Source organism: Haliotis cracherodii, unplaced genomic scaffold, assembly GCF_022045235.1.
Source record: "Haliotis cracherodii isolate W230 unplaced genomic scaffold, xgHalCrac1.p SCAF_24, whole genome shotgun sequence".
NCBI lineage: Eukaryota > Metazoa > Mollusca > Gastropoda > Lepetellida > Haliotidae > Haliotis > Haliotis cracherodii.
This window is the reverse complement of record NW_027266280.1, coordinates 1,026,876-1,050,977: the sequence shown is the minus strand read 5'-3', so window position 1 is coordinate 1,050,977 and position 24,102 is coordinate 1,026,876. Positions and strand designations below refer to the sequence as shown.

The 24,102-nt window shown below is 43.2% G+C and overlaps 1 protein-coding gene across 1 annotated transcript; it reads right to left on the bottom strand.

Annotated features, from left to right (window-relative positions):
- Positions 1-1,137: 1,137 nt before the first annotated feature.
- On the bottom strand, positions 1,138-22,293 carry LOC139472334 (uncharacterized). Its single transcript, XM_071254789.1, has 12 exons — positions 22,213-22,293; positions 20,042-20,130; positions 19,657-19,769; positions 18,078-18,261; positions 15,790-15,894; positions 13,235-13,311; positions 12,209-12,322; positions 11,577-11,673; positions 10,847-11,015; positions 9,272-9,363; positions 8,196-8,363; positions 1,138-5,511 (listed from the first exon to the last, which is right to left on the bottom strand). Exons 1-12 carry the CDS (start codon positions 22,289-22,291, stop codon positions 5,362-5,364), a joined length of 1,437 nt encoding a protein of 478 aa, XP_071110890.1. The 5' UTR covers positions 22,292-22,293; the 3' UTR covers positions 1,138-5,361.
- Between the last annotated feature and the right edge of the window lie 1,809 nt (positions 22,294-24,102).

Genomic DNA, 24,102 nt, shown 5'->3' with positions numbered 1-24,102 from the left:
CCTGAATGTAGGTCTCCGATCTCCCGTGAGCATCTCCAAGGAAACCTGTCCTTGGGGCTCTGATCTCCCGAAAGTGTCTTCATGGTAACCTGAGGGTAGGTCCAAGGTCTCTGATGTCCCCTATCTCCATGGAAACCTAAAATCTCTCATCTGAGTTCACTTCAAGGGTGTATTGAGGCTTCACAAACGTTTACGTCGCCAGCTAGCTCAGCTAGCTCAGCGGGGAGAGTGTTCGTTCAACATATCTGCTTTAATCTGCTTCTAACGCAGTCCTGACTCTGATCTCCCCTACGTATCCCCCACGGAAACCTGATGGTGGGTTCCTGGTCTCCTTTAAGTGTCTCCATGGAAACCTGACCTTGGGTCTCTGGTACCTGATTTCCCTTAAGTGTCTTCAGGGAAACCTGATGGCAAGTTTCTGGTCTTTGATCTCACAAACGGAAACCTGATGGGTGGGTCTCTGGTCACCCTAACGTGTCCCTATGGAAACCCGATGAAGGCGGCTTGTCTCTGATATGCCCAAAGTGTCCCCATGGAACGCTAATGGTAGGTCAGTGATCTCCCCTGTCTCCAATGAAACCTGGTGGTAAGTTCCTGGTCTCTGATCTCATGCACAAATTCCCATGGAAACTTGATGGGTTGGTCTCTGGATTCTGAAAAACCTAATCGTGATTTCCTGGTCGGTGATCTCCTGCAATCTGGAGTAGATTTCCACACAGTGAGTTGGGTTCAAGGCCACTTTCAGCATTATTTACATTAAACCATATGGTGTCTGTTATCTTGTGGTAAGAAAGACCAAGGTTACCAAGTTTATCACTCGGAAAAACATGAGAATAGGTATGGAACTGATCCTATTCTGGACCAATATGGGGGTTCAAATACAATAATTGACAGATTGACAGCACGTTTAAGGGATGCGACTCTTCACAGCACATTGCAAACTGTAAATAGTGAATGGGTGATATTCCAGTAATATGACGGCAGTGAACACAAGAAATGAGCTTCACATATTGTACCCATGTGGTGAATCAAACCCGGACTTTTGGCGTGACAAACGAACGCTTAACAACTAGGCTACCCCAACAACCCCAAACCTTACATAACTGTGAGGGTAGAACACAGAGTGATTTGATAGATTTATTTATGAAATGCCTCTACATTGTTTTCATAATACATGTATACTGACTTCAAAAGAGAACGAACAGGAAAGTTTTGTTCGTCCATTAAAATGAAAGGATGTCAAAATATGCATAAAATACAAAATACGTTTGACCAAACACTTCATCAAATATGGTAAAATGTAATCAAACGTGTGGCAGCGATAAAGGTGACTTCAGAGGACAAGTACAGAAACTAGTACATGAACACAAAGATTGTAACCAGGCCTCTACACAAACATGGCAGGGTGATGTTCAGACGAGTGTCAACACAACACAGGGAGAACACCAGGTGTCTACACAAACATGGCAGGGTGATGTTCAGACGAGTGTCAACACAACACAGGGAGAACACCAGGTTTCTACACAAACATGACAGGGTGATGTTCAGACGAGTGTCAACACAACACAGGGAGAACACCAGGTGTCTCCACAAACATGGCAGGGTGATGTTCAGACGAGTGTCAACACAACACAGGGAGAACACCAGGTGTCTGCACAAACATGGCAGGGTGATGTTCAGACGAGTGTCAACACAACACAGGGAGAACACCAGGTGTCTACACAAACATGGCAGGGTGATGTTCAGACGAGTGTCAACACAACACAGGGAGAACACCAGGTGTCTACACAAACATGGCAGGGTGATGTTCAGACGAGTGTCAACACAACACAGGGAGAACCCCAGGTGTCTACACAAACATGGCAGGGTGATGTTCAGACGAGTGTCAACACAACACAGGGAGAACATCCGGTGTCTGCTATTGGTGCATCACTCGAGCATTATCTTGTAGACGCATAAATCACAGATTCTACAGAGACTCATCCAGGAATTCCCATGGGTTTGTCTAAGCATGGTAAGGGATTTATATTTTCTGGGATGTAACACAAGAATTTATACCAATTATTTATCTTGACATTCCCAGAGATTTATCCAGGCATTCCCATGGATTTGTCTAAGCATAGGTAAGAGATTTATATTTTCTGGGATGTAACACAAGAATTTATACCAATTATTTATCTTGGCATTCCCAGAGATTTATCCAGGCATTCCCATGGATTTATCTAAGCATGGTAAGACATTTATGTACCTATTCTCAGGGAGGTAACACAAGAACTTATCCCAATTATTTATCTTGACTTTCCCAGTAGCATAACATGGGTATTTATCTTGGCATTCCCATGGATTTATCCAGACATTCCCCAGGGAATAAGACAGGGAGTTATCTGGGCACCCCTAGTGGCAAACACTGGGATGTATCTAAGCTTTGCAGTCAATACATCAACATGCAGACCACATGCTGTCCGGGTCGGACCCTGGACATTTCACATTTTCTCACACATTCCTATATAGAAAGAAAATTATCAGTGAAAGAAGAGGAAGTTATGAATGAAAGTATTTTTAGAACTTATTTGCTGCCACAGCTTGTCTTGACCCCTGTGTGTTAGGAAGCTGTAGGGTTTTGTTCAGTGTTATTATGCTGGCAAGGAATGAGTCACCATGATACGGGACACAGGGTTGACACACTTGTGGGGATTGTAGAAACTTGATACAAGCACAGCTGTGGATTACATCCAAGCTTCCGCTGATGAATTACATCAGTTAAACAGCAACAACCGTGTTATCACCTGCCAATTGTTCATTTGGAATGACGCAAGTCCTGGGAACATAAACTAGCGCATGATTAACAGTATATGAGTATGTTGTTTCATGTCACTGGTATGTGGTGTGTTATGTCCCTGGTGAATGTTGTATCAAACAAGAGCGTTGAATGCTGTTTTCAGCAAGTCTTGAATGATGTTTGAAGCAAAAGTGTCAAATGCTCTCGTTAGCCGTTCAGCAAAACTACCCCTACAATGGAAAGCAGCCCAAAGAAATGATAATTTGTTGTTTGATGAACATGGTGGCTAAGTCAAAGTGCTTCTAACATGTAACTGTGGTAAACACAAGTCTGTGAGCATGGTGAGGCAACAAGACTGACAGCTGATGAGCACTGAGGACCACATCACCACAATTCAAGATATGACATGGATGTCAAGCAAAGGGGAGATAACCGCGATCTTGGGAAAAGGAGAAATAATCCCAATCTCGAGGAAAGGGGAGATAATCACAATCTATAGAAAACGTGGAGATAACCACAGTCACAAGAAAAGGGGGAAAAAGCCATAATCTATAAAAAAGGGTGAGATAACACAATCTCTGAAAATGGGGGATACCTAAATTTCCAAGCTCCTCACAGTGATAGCCTGTTGGCAGAGCTCTCTATACTATCGCTGCCACCCGTCCAAGCTCCTCACAGTGATAGCCTGTTCGCAGAGCTCTCTAAACTATCGCTGCCACCCGTCCAAGCTCCTCACAGTGATAACCTGTTCGCAGAGCTCTCTAAACTATCGCTGCCACCCGTCCAAGCTCCTCACAGTGATAGCCTGTTCGCAGAGCTCTCTATACTATCGCTGCCACCCGTCCAAGCTCCTCACAGTGATAACCTGTTCGCCGAGCTCTCTATACTATCGCTGCCCCCCGTCCAAGCTCCTCACAGTGATAGCCTGTTCGCAGAGCTCTCTATACTATCGCTGCCACCCGTCAAAGCTCCTCACAGTGACAGCCTGTTCGCGGAGCTCTCTATACTATCGCTGCCACCCGTCAAAGCTCCCCACTGTTAAACTCGCAACCAACAGAGCGTTACATTTTCAAACAAGTGATGACTGTCGTGACACCGAATACTCTTACCTCAGAAATTATTTTCTTTTTCAGTTTGAATTTCTATTTCATTACAAAGGGAAGCGATCATTATGGGATAGATACTCAAATCATGTGGACTACAGTAACTGGATCATATAGAAAATATACCTTTACATGAACACAACAAATATTTACAACAAACAATACTGTGGTACATAACATGTTAATTGTCTGATTGTTCAGTGGTTTTGTGTGTTTTGTAGGCAATTCAACCCACAAACGCTGCACACTGTTACTGATTCAATCACAGTACTTTGGTGAAAGCAAGAAATTATGGATGAGAAATAACCATGATAATTTCTGACTTGAGCTGGTCCTGAAGAATCAGTCACAATTTCATAATTATCAGCATTTGTGTACCAGGTTGTGTATACCAATGGTAGGTGTCTTATCTAACAATTATTTTTACAGCCAGGATTGGAGAGTAGAAAATATAGAATGGTGTGTGACTTCTTACTGACGCAAGGGAGTTAACTGACTGTAAATGTCCTGTTACCATCCTTGCTGAACTATGCTGGAATTTCTGGGCTCAATTGTAGTGCCACTAGTGGCTATTACAAGACGTCCATTCTATATCCCTCCTACTGACCAAACAAATTCCCCCTCTCATATCACTTGCATTTGCTTAACACAAAATCGATCGATCTGATCGATAGTCCAGATCCATATTGTAATAAAGTGAGTCTGTACTTCGCAAATCACATCAAATCACGTGAGCACCTTGATTAAAAACATGAAAAGATTTGGAAAATGTCTGTTGATGCCGATTTGGCCATACACGTTTGCACATCCTGCAATCGACAGAACCTGCACAGCAATTTACAAACCGGATATTGATTTGTGTTACACGATTTTGAGTGGACTATGCATGGACTCCAGCCAAAATTCCAACTCAATTTCATAAGGGTGGAAAATGGACTTTTATAGTCAGTTAACTCCCTTGCTTCGGGAAGATGGGTGTGTGAGTGAATTGGTTTAACGCTGCTTCTAACAGTATTCCAGTTATATCACGGCGTGTCAGCTTAATGTGGGAGGAAAGACTGAAGTGATGCAGGTCTCAGACGTTTACCACTTCGGTGTAGTCCGTGAGCACGAGTATGGTGCTGACAAACCTAGAAACAGGGCAAATCGAGATTCGAACCCCTGATCATAGGTTTCTGGTGCCCCAAAGGTAAGCAACTCCGCACACCCAATTCCAGAAGACAACAGGGCCAGCACCAGTGCTACAAGGTCTATTGCATTAAGCCAGGTCCCTCCTCTCTTCAGATCATTCAGGCATGGTTTCCATGGTTACAGTTTCTTCTTATACAGCTGGAACTGTTTCAGCTGTGCGGACTGATCTCACAGATATTGTTGAAACAAGTTGCATCCCACAGTTGTTCCAATTTTGACACCATCGTGCTCCCCCGCCAGCAGCAACACAGGGTCCCCTTCTTACACATTCGGGCACGGTTACCATGGTTACATGACAGTTTCTTCATCTTCTTCTCCGCCGATGTTGAAGTACGTGTCCAGGAGGTCGTGAGCCTGCTGCCGGATCATCTCATTCTCATGATACTCCAGCCCCTCGAGCCGAGCAACACCGTCGCTCTCCTCAAACTGGAACTTGGCCTGGAATACCAATATATACATATACATACATACATCAGCGCCGCCACTCTCCTCAACAGGGAACTTGGCCTGGAATACCAATATATACATATACACACATACATCAACGCCGTCGCTCTCCTCAAACTGGAACTTGGCCTGGAATACCAATATATACATATACACACATACATCAGCGCCGTCACTCTCCTCAAACTGGAACTTGGCCTGGAATACCAATATATATATATACATACATACATCAGCGCCGTCGCTCTCGTCAAACTGGAACTTGGCCTGGAATACCAATATATATACGTATACCAGGGGTCCGGAAACCATCATATGCGCCGGACATGTCCGATTGGGAATCTCAAATGTCCGGTTTAAAATATTGCTTACCGGACATTTAAATTTTTCTGTGCGGACATCTTAAAAAGTATTGTCCGGACATTCTTAAATTTTGACCGGACATGATCAACAGTTAGGACTAAGCAATTTCTGTCTGCAATTGTAACACAATGAAGATTATCTACACTGACAAGCTTTGTTTATTTTGATTGCTGTAAATACATCGTACCTAGAATGATAGTCCAATCGGTCAATCACTGTAATAGGCAATAAACTGAGTTGACACTGATTAATCGTGGATTTATTACTGAGAACATCTTGTTAATTTGAGTAAAATGTGTTTACAACTGTACATAAATACCTTGCATCATCGATGTACCTCATTATCCTCACAATGCTACGATACGTAACCTCAGACAAGAAGCGACAGCGTGACGACAGCCAGTCGACCGATGCAGATCAGTCGAGCGGATCTGCCAAACCCTCAAAGTCTGAATGATCATTTTGTAAGTCATGGCTAACGACTTTCACTTGGTTGACATACAATGAGGATTTGCAGAATTTATTGTTTTCAGTAGCTAGTCGTATATTGAATCTTGATTGACCGCCATTATGCTTTCTGTGACGATCGATATCAATTTTTTTTATGGTCAATAATTAAGTACAGATGAAAAAGTATTCAAATAACTATTGCTATCAATGATAGTTTAGGATTTATCATTTTATGATTATATTAACTGTCTTGTTTTTTAATAATCTTTAGTTTTAAAAAAAACCTTTTCTCGTGAGGTCACGTGATAACCAAATATGGGATTATAATCTCGATCCAAATGTTACAACGCGTACACTTGAGCAGACTCATGAATATTAATTAGACCGTTCACAACGTTGACAGATCGTTATTATAACAGAAACAAACGTATTTTTTCCATATATATCTAAAATGATGTTATTTGTTATTAATTGGGGTGAATTAAACAATTTAAATTGAAACAATTCATAATTCATCATATTATGAACACGTAACAACTTGTAATTTGTGTGTAAAAAGTCGTACTAAAACACGCTGTTTAAATGTAAATGTCCGATTGGGATCTTAAATTTTCCGGACCCCTGACGTATACACACATACATCAACGCCGTCGCTCTCCTCAAACTGCAACTTGGTCTGGAATACCAATATATACATATACACACATACATCAGCGCCGTCGCTCTCCTCAAACTGCAACTTGGTCTGGAATACCAATATAAACATATACACACATACATCAACGCCGTCGCTCTCCTCAAACTGCAACTTGGCCTGGAATACCAATATATACATATACACACATACATCAACGCCGTCGCTCTCCTCAACAGGGAACTTGGTCTGGAATACCAATATATATACATATACACACATACATCAACGCCGTCGCTCTCCTCAACAGGGAACTTGGCCTGGAATACCAATATATATACATATACACACATACATCAACGCCGTCGCTCTCCTCAAACTGCAACTTGGCCTGGAATACCAATATATACATATACACACATACATCAACGCCGTCGCTCTCCTCAAACTGCAACTTGGTCTGGAATACCAATATATACATATAAACACATACATCAACGCCGTCACTCTCCTCAAACTGGAACTTGGCCTGGAATACCAATATATATACGTATACACACATACATCAACGCCGTCGCTCTCCTCAAACTGCAACTTGGCCTGGAATACCAATATATATACGTATACACACATACATCAGCGCCGTCACTCTCCTCAAACTGGAACTTGGCCTGGAATACCAATATATATACGTATACACACATACATCAGCGCCGTCGCTCTCCTCAAACTGGAACTTGGCCTGGAATACCAATATATATACATATACACACATACATCAGCGCCATCGCTCTCCTCAAACTGGAACTTGGCCTGGAATACCAATATATATACGTATACACACAAACATCAGCGCCGTCACTCTCCTCAAACTGGAACTTGGCCTGGAATACCAATATATACATATACACACATACATCAGCGCCGTCGCTCTCCTCAACAGGGAACTTGGCCTGGAATACCAATATATACATATACACACATACATCAGCGCCGTCGCTCTCCTCGAACTGGAACTTGGCCTGGAATACCAATATATACATATACACACATACATCAGTGCCGTCACTCTCCTCAACAGGGAACTTGGTCTAGAATACCAATATATACATATACACATATATATACATCAACGCCATCTAAATGTATATATGCGGCCAAGTCCAATGTATAAACAGGAGGTGACAGCACCTGCTATGTGTGTGTGTTTCCCTGCAACACTACGTACCGCTTCTACTTGTCTCAGCGCCATCTCTGAGAAGGACAGCGCCAGGTGTAGCATCTCCACATCGGGTGACTTGAGCAGGAGGGCGATCTGTGGCATTGCCCCCTTGTGAATCAGCTCTGTGCAGATGTCGGCGCCATGGCAACCCAGATTACACAGAAGGTAGGCTGCCTGTCATACAATGAGGAGAATTGGTTCTCAAGCTATGGCTTTTTAAATGAGTGCGCGGGCGGGCAGTGTTTGTATTTTGGGAATGGGGGTGTGTGTTCAAGACGTGGAATGATTAAAGATTTTTTTTAAATTTTGAAAATGGAAATAGAAACGAAAAGTGCAGCAGCCTTTATGAAGATCCGGGCAGTGCCTGAAAATCCAGACTATCATTTTTTTAGCCTCACACAAGTTGACAGCTCTAGGTCTTTGATGAAACCAGGGAAAACTAAGTGATCGTGGTGACCCTAGGGTACGGTTCAGACAGACCAAGTGATCGTGGCGACCCTAGGGTATGGTTCAGACAGACCAAGTGATCGTGGTGACCCTAGGGTACGGTTCAGACAGGCCAAGAGATTGTGGCGACCCTAGGGTATGGTTCAGACAGGCCAAGTAATCGTGGCGACCCTAGGGTATGGTTCAGACAGGCCAAGTGATAGTGGCGACCCTAGGGTATGGTTCAGACAGGCCAAGAGATCGTGGCGACCCTAGGGTATGGTTCAGACAGGCCAAGTGATCGTGGCGACCCTAGGGTATGGTTCAGACAGGCCAAGTAATCATGGTGACCCTAGGGTATGGTTCAGACAGGCCAAGTGATCATGGCGAGCCTAGGGTATGGTTCAGACAGGCCAAGTGATCATGGCGAGCCTAGGGTATGGTTCAGACAGACCAAGTGATCGTGGCAATGTTAGTCAGAGGAAAAGAAATAAATGAGGCATAAACCTTTTTTGGCTCATTCAGTGTAGATGGTTTAATGCCTCTCATATTTCTGTCCCTCTATAATACGACGGCAACACCAAGGATGGGCTTCACACAGTGTAAAGTCTGTAGCCATTCCAGGCACAAAACCAGGATGCACCAACAACACTTACCTCTACTTTGATATCATAGGCATCCGACAGTCTCTCTATGATGTGGGCCAAGATGGGTCCGAAGGCCACCGACCGACAGACACTCTCATCACCTGCAACAACACATCAATGAGATGGGTTTTGATGCTTTTAACAATTTTCCAGATATATCATGGCGTGAAATCTTAATGTGTGAGGAAAGCTGAAGTAATGCAAGTCTCAGACTCAAAATCACAAGGATGGATTTGGTGCTGAAAAAAATTTGAAACATAATGAGGGCGAACTGGGATTCAAACCAACAATCATAGGTTTCTGGCGTGCCCAATGGACACAAGCAACTCTGCACAGGGAATTGCGGTGCCTTTGATGACTGGGATACCATTGCCCCTGCATATAACATGACTGGGGTGAGACAAGTCTCCGACACGATTGTCAACAATGATCAGTACATAGCACATTAAACATATACTAAGACACTGTGAAAATGCATATTCATTTTTTTGTAATATTTGGCAAAATTGCCACAAAAATAAAATGTGCCTGTGTTGGGAGTAGAGAACTTACTGGTCATGTTGGAGACCACCCACAGTGTCTTCTTGACGATGTGCCGGTGAGGGGAGAGAAAGAACTTACTGGTCATGTTGGAGAGCACACAGTGTCTCCTTGATGATGTGCCTGTGTTGGAGATAAAGAACTTACTGGTCATGTTGGAGAGCACCCACAGTGTCTCCTTGACGATGTGCCGGTGAGGGGGGAGAAAGAACTTACTGGTCATGTTGGAGACCACCCACAGTGTATACTTGACGATGTGCCGGTGAGGGGAGAGAAAGAACTTACTGGTCATGTTGGAGAGCACCCACAGTGTCTCCTTGAAGATGTGCCGGTGAGGGGGGAGAAAGAACTTACTGGTCATGTTGGAGACCACCCACAGTGTCTCCTTGATGATGTGCCTGTGAGGGGAGAGAAAGAACTTACTGGTCATGTTGGAGAGCACCCACAGTGTCTCCTTGACGATGTGCCGGTGAGGGGGGAGAAAGAACTTACTGGTCATGTTGGAGACCACCCACAGTGTCTCCTTGATGATGTGCCTGTGAGGGGAGAGAAAGAACTTACTGGTCATGTTGGAGAGCACCCACTGTGTCTCCTTGATGATGTGCCGGTGAGGGGAGATAGAGAACTTACTGGTCATGCTGGAGAGCACCCACTGTGTCTCCTTGATGATGTGCCTGTGAGGGGAGATAGAGAACTTACTGGTCATGTTGGAGAGCACCCACAGTGTCTCCTTGATGATGTGCCTGTGAGGGGGGAGAAAGAACTTACTGGTCATGTTGGAGACCACCCACAGTGTCTCCTTGATGATGTGCCTGTGAGGGGAGATAGAGAACTTACTGGTCATGTTGGAGAGCACCCACAGTGTCTCCTTGACGATGTGCCGGTGAGGGGAGATAGAGAACTTACTGGTCATGTTGGAGACCACCCACAGTGTCTCCTTGATGATGTGCCTGTGAGGGGAGAGAAAGAACTTACTGGTCATGTTGGAGAGCACCCACAGTGTCTCCTTGACGATGTGCCGGTGAGGGGAGATAGAGAACTTACTGGTCATGTTGGAGAGCACCCACAGTGTCTCCTTGATGATGTGCCTGTGAGGGGAGACGAGGAACTTCTCAAAGACGGGCAGCAGGAATGGGTTCTCAAGCGCCAGCTTCGTGTTCTCGTCGGGGCCGCTGCAGATGTTTCCCAATGTCCTCAGTAGAGGAGTCATGGCCTGTAACACAAGGTGATAGTGTCATGGCCCGTTAATATGAGATTATTGTGTCATGGCCTGTAACACAAGGTTATTGTGTCATGGCCTGTTAATATGAGATTATTGTGTCATGGCCTGTAAACACAAGGTTACTGTGTCATGGCCCATTAACATGAGATTATTGTGTCATGGCCTGATAAACAAGGTTATTGTGTCATGGCCTGTTGATATGAGATTATTGTGTCATGGCCTGTAACACAAGGTTATTGTGTCATGGCCCATTAACATGAGATAATTGTGTCATGGCCTATAACACAAGGTTATTGTGTCATGGCCCATTAACATGAGATAATTGTGTCATGGCCTGTAAACACAAGGTTATTGTGACATGGCCCGTCAACACAGGTATTTCACTTACCTGTGCATCTTGACGGGGTTCATGGGACAGTCGACAGTTTGTGGAGGTTCATCCACCTACCTGTGCATCTTGAGGAGGTTCATGGGACAGTTTGTTGAGGTATTCCACCTACCTGTGCATCTTGAGGAGGTTCATGGGACAGTTTGTCGAGGTATTCCACCTACCTGTGCATCTTGACGAGGTTCATGAGACAGTTTGTGGAGGTATTCTACCACCTGCACCAGACAGCCTTGTGACACAATTTCGGATGTGTGTTCTCCACTGGAAGAAAGGAACTGTGTAGGTTTCCAAACAAATCTGAAAATTCTCTTTGAATTCAGGTAGTTTTGAGCATTGATGTGTTCCCTGAGTGAGTGAGTGAGTTGCATAGAGCTGCTCTTTATAGCATTGATATAATCTTACAAGAGTGACATACCTCACGTGTGACACCCACATCACGTGATCATCACAAGTCATGTGATCATCTCAAGTCATGTGACCATCTCATGTCATGTGACTGTGATATCCTGCGACCAATCTCCACTCAATAAGTACATTCTTTACCCCATCTCAAGTCATGTGACCATCTCAAGTCATGTGACATCTCATGTCATGTGACTGTGATATCCTGCAACCAATCTCGACTCAATAAGTACATTCTTTACCCCATCTCAAGTCATGTGACCCTCTCAAGCCATGTGACCATCTCATGTCATGTGACTGTGATATCCTGCGACCAATCTCCACTCAATAAGTACCTTCTTTACCCAATCCCAGATTTGCCACTGAATTGCCTGTCAAATGGATGCCTGTTTACCTGGCAGTGAGATACGTCAGCATCCAGGCCAACTCGGAGACGAGTCTGTGGTTGTCTGTGCCCTCCTTCAGTCTCAGGGACAGGGGGTGGATGACACCGCACTTCACAATCTCCCTGCAACATACATTCAAGTCTTAAAACAAGCCTGAGGTCCATGGGCTGCTGCATGTTTTCTGCCTACATTGTAATCAAGTTCCCCCTGATCCATTGGCTGTGGTTGTATACTCCACAGGGAGCTGAGAATGAAAAATTAAGTGAACACTGATCCATTGACTGTGCTTGTATACTCCACAGGGAGCTGAGAATGAAAAATCACAGGCACCCTGATCCTTTGACCGGGGTAATAATAAGGTGGCACTTTGAGCCTACATTGCATATGTAGCTATGAGATTTACTTGCGACTATTAATATTATAATCCATTAAAACACAGTAAGACAGGACCTGATGAAACATCTGTCACCATCTGACCAGCAGTAGAGTATGATTTTATGCCGCTTTTAGCAATATCAGAGAGGGGGACACCAGAAATGGGCTACACACACATTGTGAGAATAGAACCTTCTGTTGAGCAAACGCTTGATCCACTAGACTCCCCCACCACTCCTGACCAGCAGCAGAAGCGCTTTGAGGCCACACCCACTTTAACTCATCTGTCCGTATGTGCAACATGTCTACTGTTCCAGTGTGTAATCCTAACATGTATCTGACAAGTGTTGAGAAAATACATTTATTATAAGGCTTAAAAAAATAATAGAAATAGTTCTCAGGCAATTCGGGAGGGCAGTGTTTACACAAATTGTTGTTCTTAAGCATCATAGCATTTAACTGCCGGGTTCGAGTGTTCGCGACGCGGAATATTTGGAAATAAAGCCGAAACGTGCAGCAGACTTTTATGGTGATGGCGGTGCCTGAGAACCAAGACTATTATTCTTTTAGCCTAACATTGTTCTATGGTGTCTATACAAAACAATACAAGTACATGCAAGGATGAAACAGTATGAACAACATACTGTTACCATAGTTACCTTGTGATGTCAGCAGATTCGCGAGCAAGGTTGGAGAGAGCGAAGGCTGCACACTGCACCACATCAGGCGTCGGCGACTGAGGACGACAAGAACACCTGAAGCTGTAACAACTGATGAGTCGGAACACAAGCTGGGATTTGCATCCATTCTAAGTTCATGAGGTCCCCGTGAATATCCGGGTAGAGAATAGGTCTTCAGCAACCCATACTTGTCGTAAGGGGCGGCTAACGGGGTCGGGTGGTCAGGCTCATTGACTAAGGTGATGCATGTCATCATATCCCAATTGCGTAGATCGATGCTCACGATGTCAATCACTGGATTGTCTGGTCCAAACATGATTATTTACAGGCCACCGGCATATAGCTGGAATATTGCTGAGAGTAGTGTTAAACAAACAAGCAAGTAAAGAGGATGCAGGATATATTGTGTGGCAAAAGCCTGTACCACAAGATACAAGAAACGTTTTTAACATTGGTTGTTGAATACTAATACAAAACAAAGTCTAAAGAGCCATTATTCCACCTGTTTTCTAAAATGTGTAGCTTGAGAACCAGTCAATGGTTCATTTATTCATAACGAGACAAGTTCAAGAACTTGTTTCCTGGATCTGTCGCTCAGTCTTCAGGTATTTTCCACACACACATTAGAAAGCAAAATTACCCCAACTGCCAAAATTGTGCCCAAAGGAGACTACTCTGTAGATCAACTAGCAAACAGGCTTCACTTAATTGCTTCCGTTGACTTGAGCATTGATGAGACATCGTGAATGGTCACTGGTTAATGACAATTGAGTCTGTCTGCCCAAACTTGTCTTTCTGCATAAATGTCAGTAGCTTTGTTAACATATGGTGTATTGAGGATGAGAAGTTATGGATATCAACTTCTTTATTATGAGGAACACAACGTTTCGGAGTATATGCTTAACATGCTTAATCCTTCATCAGGTGAATGAATGCCATGAGACAGACAGCATATATGTGTGTACACGTAAGAACAACACAAGTAATAAGATAACAAAAGGTGCCCATTGCGATTTCTATTCCTTTTCCTATCAGTGCTAATACCCCCGGCCTCCCATTGTCCATTGCCAATAACCTATCAGTGCTAATACCCCCAGCCTCCCATTGTCCGTTGCCAATAACCTATCAGTGCTAATACCCCCGACCTCCCATTGTTCATTGCCAATAACCTATCAGAGCTAATACCCCCGGCCTCCCATTGTTCATTGCCAATCACCAATCAGTGCTAATACCCCCCACCTCCCATTGTTCATTGCCAATCATCAATCAGTGATAATACCCCCGGCCTCCCATTGTTCATTGCCAATCACCAATCAGTGATAATACCCCTGGCCTCCCATTGTTCATTGCCAATAACCTATCAGTGCTAATACCCCCGGCCTCCCATTGTTCATTGCCCATCACCAATCAGTGATAATTTAGTCCTGGCCTCCCATTGTTCATTGCCCATCACCAATCAGTGATAATTCAGTCCTGGCCTCCCATGGTTCATTGCCCATCACCAATCAGTGATAATTCAGTCCTGGCCTCCCATTGTTCATTGCCCATCACCAATCAGTGATAATTCCGTCCTGGCTTCCAGTTGGCCATAACAATTAGCGCTATCACTGTAAAGTGTTGGCATCCATTCTCTATTACTAAATGCCTATCAGAGCCAATTATCTGTAGGCTTTCCTTGTTAAGTTTCCACCTTTCGTTATCTTTTTACTTTTGTTGGTCCATAGCATTCATTCACCTGATTAAGGAGTAAGCTTATACTCCGAAACGCTGTGTTTCTCATAACAAAGAAGTTGACATCCACAACTTCTCTTCCTTATGTGTATCACTTCTAAATGCCTTTCAAAGACTTGACATGGTGTATTGTTAGTTGAGGTTACTAGACACAATGTTGACAAGACTCAAGCTTTGGAAAGGTGGTTGAAGTAGATGGTACTTGTTGTTACCCTGCCCGGCACACATTAAGGGGTGCCCCCCCCACACACACGAAATTAGCACACACAGAAACACACACACACACACAGAAACTCACACAGAAACACACACACACACACAGACACACATACCTCGATGAGCTTGACCAGCGAGGAGAGACACACACCCACACAGACACACATACCTTGATGAGCTTGACCAGCGGGAGGAGAGACACACACCCACACAGACACACCTACCTCGATGAGCTTGACCAGTGGGAGGAGAGACACATCCACACACAGACACACAGACACACCTACCTCGATGAGCTTGACCAGCGGGAGGAGAGACACAACCACACACACCCACACAGACACACATACCTTGATGAGCTTGACCAGCGGGAGGAGAGACACACCCACACACACCCACACAGACACACATACCTTGATGAGCTTGACAGCGGGAGGAGAGACACACACCCACACACGGATCTACCTACCTCGATCAGCTTGACCAGCGAGGAGAGACATACACCCACACACCCACACACAGACAAACCTACCTCGATCAGCTTGACCAGCGAGGAGAGACACACCTCCACACACAGACAAACCTACCTCGATGAGCTTGACCAGCGGGAGGACACATCCCTGTGCCTGGAGGATCTCCCTGATCTGCTTGCTGTCTCCCGCCAGGTTTCCCAGTGCCCATGCACACTGGTCCTGCAATCAGTCAGTCAATTAATGCGTTGTCAACAACTGTCTAGCCGTCTAGCCTTACGTAAAAGAGGGCAAGCCAACAAGTGGCTGAGGCATGAGCAACAATCTGCACTCAGCAATATTCCAGCTATAGACGGCAGTCTGTAATTAATCGGACCAGACAATCCAGTGATTGACATCATGAGCATCAATCCACACAATTGGGATTGATGACATTCATCAACCAAGTCAGCAAGCCTGACAACCCGATCCAGTTAGTTGCCTCTTACAAAGAGCAGGGGTCCCCAAAGACCTATTCTACCCCGGATCTTCACAGGTCTACTTGGGCATGATGGCCGTCAGCCAGGTCCCACTGTTTGCATGCTATCCTCAGTAGCTAACAGACTAACAGACAGACTAACAGACAGACAAACAGACTAACAGACTGAGAGACTAACAGACTGTCAGACAAACATGATTGAGGAATGAACCATTATTAGAGCATGCTATCCAAAAAACTCTCTTTTTCTAAGTTTAAAGGAATGCGTAATGCAGATGGCAGAATTTCTATATTGTTTTGTCATGAATGAATATTTTAGCTACAGAGATACCAAACATAATTGTAGTTTTGCAGTAATCAGTAGGGTAAAAAAAGAGTAATTTTCACGTGAAAACAAGTAATGTCGTAACCTTTGCAAATCTCTGACCTCCAGTTTCATTATTCCTAGTTAATTGGTCAACGCTCCACACCTTTATAAAAACTTTTCATGTGACACTAATTAATAACTGTTTTTTAAAAAGATAATGTGATGTTTCTATTTCCGAAGTAATATCGGTGTACACACAACTAGTTCCGTGTCTGCATCCACAAAGATCGTTCGATAAAATAACTTGAGTGTGTTTTAACATAACAAGTGAGTGAGTGAGTATGGGTTTACGCCGCTTTTAGCAATATTCCAGCAATATCACGGCGGGGACACCAGAAATGGGCTTCACACATTGTACCCATGTCGGGAATCGAACCCGGGTCTTCGGGGTGATGATCGAACGCTCTAACCACTAGGCTACCCGACCGCCCTTTAACATAACAACCAATCAGAGATCTTGTATCACTGAGTAATAGGAATTATAACACTATGTGGATTGAAAGCATGGCTCTCATTGGTCAGCACAGTCTGACTGTAGAACGCTTCATGTCATTGGTGCATTAACAATTCGCCCTCCATGATTTAAGCATGTAAATAATTTGTGAAAATATAACAAAAATCATAATTTGTGAAAGAACAAGCATAATAGCATAATTTTAGGTTCCAATTGGAACTTTTACATCAAAATCATAATTTTATCATCTCAGTAGTAGACTATACTTGTCAGTTATGTAGTCATTCGGTTGTACGTCTTTCGGGTGTCTCCTGATAGTTCTGTGATATGTTGTAGTGCATCTCTAGTGACCCGTGAAGATCAGGGGTAGAATAGGTCTTAAGCAACCAGTGCATGCTGTAACAGGCGACTATGCTTGTCGTAAGAGGCAACTAACAGGATTGGGTGGTCAGGCTCGCTGACTTGGTTGATGCATGTCATTGTATTCCAATCGCATAGATTGATGCTCATGATGTCAATCACTGGATTGTCAGGTCCAGACTTGACTATTTACAGACCGTCGTCATATAGCTGGAATATTGCTGAATGCGGCGTTAAACAAACAAACAAACAAACAAAGTCATACAGGCACTTTCTAAGGGAAATATACATTTGTCCCACACTGAGAACTGCCTGGCAATATTTAATGGTTGCACTAGGTAAGTACTGTTTGTTTGTCTGAATGTTGCTTAACGCTCTTCTCAGCAATATTCCAGCTATATGATGGTGGTTTGTAAAAAAATTGAGGCTGGACCCGACAATCCAGTGATTGACATCATGAGCATCGATCCACACAATTGGGATATGACATACATTACCCAAGTCAGCAAGCCTGACCACCCCATCCCATTAGTCGCCTTTTACGGCAAGCATGTGTTGCTGAAGACCTATTCTACCCCGGATAAGTACTGAAAACTACTACAAATCCTATAGACTGAAACAGAACAGCAGAATATGATCACATCGTTCCTCCACGAAAAGTTTTACAAAGAAAATAGACCCAAGATTTTGTGTCAGGATGATACTATATGTTGCTACGCAACCAGCAAATGGCTGCCATATCTTACAGTTAGGAGATGGTTGCTACTGCCAAGGTAGGTGATGAGATAGGGTGCAGCAGTCTTGGTGACAGCCATGGCGTGATCGTGGGTCCCTGCTGCAATGTTGGTGAGGCACCAGGCAGCCTCGAGTTGGAGGTCAGCATCACTTCCTGTCAGGAGCCCCACCAGACACTGTAGGGAGTTGTCTACCCTGGAACATAGCAGGAGGATAAGTACTGATGTCGGAGTCCCCCCAGACACTGTAGGGAGTTCTCCACCAGACACTGTAGGGAGTTGTCTACCCTGGAACATAGCAGGAGGATAAGTACTGATGTCGGAGTCCCCCCAGACACTGTAGGGAGTTCTCCACCAGACACTGTAGGGAGTTTATTCCTTAATTACAATTATAAAGCAATAGCTTATTCAGAATGCGACCATAAGTTTTGACATTATTGTCCAGTTGCCATCGAAACATGGCATTATTTGAAAAGTAAACAAGTTTAATTTGTTTTATATATTTGGCAGTGTACTGTATGCTGTCAACATATAGGAACCCAGTCCCAGCAAACACACTGACACTGGGCCAGTGTTGGTTGTAGGTTGGCATGTCACAGATGGCATGCTGATACTTCACACGTGATTTCGCTCAGCTGATAATGTTTTTTGAGTTGGGGAAGACATCGTGTCATTGGAAAACTTAGGTTTATTAAAAATGTAAGTAAAGTTTGGGAGCCATGCCTTACTGGCACTATAACCGAGTTAATAACTAGCGCTGTTTGGAAGAGCGTAATGGCGAGGGAACACTGCAATTGCTGCATTGACTTGTTTTAGCAATGTTTGTTTTACAGACAAGATTAGTCCAATTACATGGACAGGTAAGATTAACATAATGCAAGTTTAGTGAGGTTGAATTGTCACCAGTGATTGTGTTGATTTGCGTTGATTGCGTGCAGTCTATAGATCTGCATAATCACTGCAACTCTGTAGGCTTCCAACTTTGCTTGTGTTTGGTAGACAGATGTAGTAGGTTGTAGGCAGTAAAATTATCTGAGAGACGAGTTTGATATTTTGGACCCCTTTCTCCCTTTTGGAAATGCTGGATCCGCCCTCGCTCTTGCTTTGGAGAAAGGTTAAACTTATCAACTGCAAATTATCAGATTCAATTTCATTTCTATAAATAATCCCACACTGGCAAAAGTTTGGCTTGCACATCTGCCGTCCAGCAAGACACCAGGCTGTGTTGTGTGTGCCAGTCTTTATCAAGTGGACAGAAGCATGTGACTGCCACAAGTTGTACCATTATTCCATGATTTATTAACATTTTCTGACATAATGTTACTGAAGTACTGGCATCATACATTTATACTGGGTTGCATGCATTTAACAGAGGGAGTTGCCTCCCTTGAAGTAGTCACGACTGCAAACTCAGTCTGAACAGGCAACTGATTACATTAGTAAGATATAAGGCAGTAACTGCAAAAAGAAAAGAACTTTTAACACAAATAATATTCATATTGGTTGTACATTGTAATCTAATTAATCTAATTTATGGTCTGGCCCTAGGAGGAGTGCTCATCAAAAAGGACTAGTCTCAATGTCTGCTCACCCGAGAAAGACATCAATGAAGGCCGACCCCTGAGCGAAGGACCTCCGGAGGGTCTGCAGACTCCTGTGTCGGTTGTCCCCTTTCTTCTGGAGGTCCTTGGTGGCCTCGATCACCTGGCAGAGGACAGAGGAGAGTCACACAAAACATCTTGGTTCAGTTGAAATAATGCAAACAATTACTTGAAAATCTATGAGACACTATAATAAAACTGAATACATAATTAGTCTTAAAATAATCAGCCAGATAGTCGAGCAGGTGAAGGAAAATTTCGCGCAGTCTGACAGAAAAGTTACCAGCCACGGGCAGGGGGGCAGTGGATATTGAATCACACAGACCAAGGGCTGTTCATGGCTGCATTGTCTTCCCTACGCTATTGGTCATGTACCTGTTCACTGGATATTTCTGGGTATTCTGCAGAGCAGCGACGGAACCGTTTGGAATTCAGCAGCTGCTGTCTCTTGTCTTTTCTCACCACTGAAAAAGATTTAAACTACATCAACACAGACTGGAACAGTGGAAGGGTGGTGGTTCAGACCCTGGCTGTCACTGTCATACCAAAGATGGTACTTGTTGCTTCCCTGCCTGGCGCTTGGCACGAAGTGGATAAAACACGGACTGGGCATCTTGTAGTCAGCATATTGTCCGAGTCAGGTATCAATGTTAAACTGCGGCATGGTATCTCATTGGGCTAGCACTTTAAAACTGGACTACGTCCAGACACACACACACAGACACACACTCTCTCACACAAACACATCATGTTATAAGTGCAATAATCTTGAACCCCATCTCACCTCATCTAGTACACTCAAAGTCTACATTGACCTTAATGACAGTTTAGATGTAGAACTAGCTGACATCAATCACTGACCACTTGTGTGTGTACCACACTATGCCACCCCAGACTCAGTACGTCTACAGAAGTTGTCCTGAAATCTCCCATAGATATCGTGCACATTGACAGTTTCAGGAATAGAGGTCTGAGTTTTGGTTGACAAGATGGGGTTACAGAACTGGAACATGTGCACAGTTTTATCATTGTCATACTGGACTATATCAGAGCAATCTTATCACTCATTACAAAATCCCTTGCAGTCTTACTGACCCCAGAAAACATCACTTTACCTTAATGATTGATGGTTACCATGGTTCAAATTACAACTATCTAGGGTTCGAAATTAACATAAGACTTGGGAGTAGTGCACTTTACAGGGCACACTTTTTAGGATTTCAATTAGCGTTGCATGGAGGATCGAACTCATGTTGCCAGCTTGAAGTTATGCTATGCTATGAGTGAATCTGATTAGCCAACACCCAACACTGGCACTATCACAGTTAGTCAAGTCATCAGCCCCAATTGTTTGCCTTTATGTGCATGTGCAGTAGCCATTTTCTCTGCGAAACTTGAAGCTTGAATTGTTTGGAGGTACATTGGATTAATATGTTCAACGAGATAGCTAACCCATACCCTGCCTCACAAGGGGTGCCTGACCCTAATGATTGTAAAGGGGTGTTTGTTCGTTGTTGGTTAACACAGCACTCAGCAATATTCCAGCTATATGTTTGCAGTCTGTTAATAATCTAGTCTGGACCTGACAATCCAGTGATTGACATCATGAGCATCGATCTACGCAATTGGGATACGATGACATACATCAACCAAGTCAGAGAGTCTGATCACCTGATCCCGTTAGTCGCCTCTTACGACAAGCATAGTCGCCTTGTACGGCAAGCATGGGTTGCTGAAGACCTATTCTACCCTGGATCTTCACGGGCGGATCAGCCTTTCCTTGTGGATTTTGTGGGTACTACTGCTTTTACCTTAAGGCAGATGACATCTTTGTAGCAGATCATATTAATGTTTCTTAGCCCCCACTCTGTCAACAAGTAACTACAGGTATGTTCAAGCAAGTGACATTTGGTGTGGAACCTGGGGCTGGTGGGCTTAGCTTCCTCGACTCAGAAAAGGAGCTGGCTAATGACCGTCAACTTCTAAGTAATGCCTATCAAACAATTCTGGCTAAGCTTGTTATTTTTGTGTTTCTTATTGCTGCCCTAAGGCCAAACTGTGCACACACGTGCAGGTAATAACTGTTGAATGCTTAGTTTTTTTTAAAAAAATATCAAGTTACTATAGAAGTCTATGGTAAAACATTTGGTTGTCTGTAACCGATATATATATGCACATGTACATAATTATGTCTTTCTATCTCGTAGTGCATCCGGGCCTGAATAATGAAGTCCATTGCTCTACACACATGCAGAACTTGAAGCATTTGCAACGAAAACTTGAAAACCGATTTGCATGTTAAATAAACATTTTTCGCCCCCCTTTTCCGCACTGTCCCTACATCTAAAGGAGTTTGCCTTTATTCCACATGTTGATATTCTAAAAGAGAAACCCCGAAGGAGCCTCAGTAAGTCTAGCTCGAGCACTCGTAAACAACTCCCCACGACGATCAGCGGTGGTCATATTGTATGCAGATATCTTGCTGTTGGCAACATTTGCATTTATGCAGAAACATCTTAGACAAACAACAAAGCATATTCCCTAACCGTTGTCTTCGTGTCGTCTCCTATTTCGAATGGATTCCACACTTTCAGCGGCATGTTTATAAGTAGCTTTTCGTTCCATTATTGACGCCGGAAATAGACTGAGCTAAAACTTGGAATGTATGTGTGAAAAGATGAACAGCAAATACGAAAAAGTAATAATTATCACTGTGACCAGAATATTTGACATTTTCATGAACGGGACAGTGACGATATAAGATAAGGACGTTATTTGATTTAAACAGTATTTTATTTCCATTAATGTTCAGATTTTACATTACATAGCGTTACAAAATGGAAAAGAGATTAGCAAACAGGCCAAAAAGGCCTATATTAATGCTTCTCCTAATATTGTACATCATACATGTAGATTGTAATGAAGTCTATAGAGCAGACTTTAATGAGTGACACAAAATGAAATAAAATGGAAAGCAAGATAGCAAATGCATTTTATATTCTTAAAAAGGGGCACTGATCTAACGCAATTCCCCGGACTGGTTGTTGCCTTTGTTATTAATTTTTCCCCCGTGAGTACCCGGATGATACGCAACGCAACTGAGCGTGACCAGAGACTGGGCTACCGTCTGCAAGGACAGCTAAATAAACTTGGAGGCTGGAGGCAATATTTGTTTTACGCATTTTTGCATAAACACTGATTGGTTAACTGTGATCTATAAAGATTCGACAAAGGGCGCATATTAAATAATTTCTTCAGCCTAAACAAACAGACAAAAAGAACGGCGGAGCTCATCGGAAGTCGTCATTTGGAAATACCCCAGATGGTTATAGTTTAATACTAAAAAAAATATCCATGCAGTGAAAGCATTTTCTGATTTCGGATTGCGTCGATAATACGATTACTCCCTTGTTGTCATCCACGTTTTCTCGTATAACCCTACACTTGTGTATTTGTCGTCATTCACTTGATGCTCAGTTAATGAATTTATCACAGGTACAATTAGTGGTAGCACCACTTAGATTACCTGACAAAGGTTCTCATTTGGCATTTATTGTGTCTGGGGTAATTATTCAATCTAAATCCAGGTTTGAAGTGAGGTTATGTAATATGCACGTGGCAGCCCAGCAAGAGATGAATGATCAGTTGATTTACTTTTTTTTGTAAATCAACGGATCGTTCCTAGTCATCAAAGGATTAACAGAAAATACGTTGATTGATTAATCAGTTATCTTGCACAGTGGATATGTCAAAAGAGAGTGTTTACATGTCTAGGTTTACTAAAACAAAGGGAATACACTCATATCATGGCGTGAAGTGCCGATGTAAAAACAACAAACAATTTGTTCAAAGGGTTAACTGATAATACGTTGATTGGTTGCTCATTGTTATCAAACTCAATGGATTTTTTAGGAACCGTCGACGTAATGAAAATAGTTGTCACGTGGCCTTTCTCAGCCGACCCTTGAGACTTGACACCCGAAACGATATATATCTTTTAGAATATTTGATAGTTACAGAGACACGTGACATCGAATAAGTTATTTTGTATGGCTGCAGACGAGTGTGATATTATTCCTTTGTGTGGATATTCACGGATACATTCCTCGAATAAGGAAGCTGCCTATTTATACACATAAATTTGGTAAGTTGTAATTATGGTATTTGCATTTTGTTTTCCTTCATTTGAACCGATTCGTTCTTGTTTTTCTACGTCTTGGTTCGGAAATTCTTCAATGCGCGATAGACGTTGTTTTCACAGGTCATTTCCTTTGTAAGCGAGTATAGATTACCGTCAATTTGTAAAATGTGATTCTCTCAGGCAATTTATAAAATGTGTAAATATTTCAGTCATTTTGACTAAAAAATCTGTCCAGATTGATTAAGACGATCAAAAGGGCCTACAAACATCACAACAGATTATTATGTAGGATTAG

Excerpts from the sequence above, each read along its gene's own strand:
- LOC139472334 (XM_071254789.1), bottom strand. The coding sequence starts at position 22,291 with ATGGAACGAAAAGCTACTTATAAACATGCCGCTGAAAGTGTGGAATCC. Across the intron at positions 13,312-15,789 it reads CGCTGGTCAAGCTCATCGAG|TCGCCGACGCCTGATGTGGT; the intron begins GTAGGTTTGTCT and ends TGTCGTCCTCAG. Across the intron at positions 5,512-8,195 it reads CGCTGAGACAAGTAGAAGCG|GCCAAGTTCCAGTTTGAGGA; the intron begins GTACGTAGTGTT and ends TTGGTATTCCAG.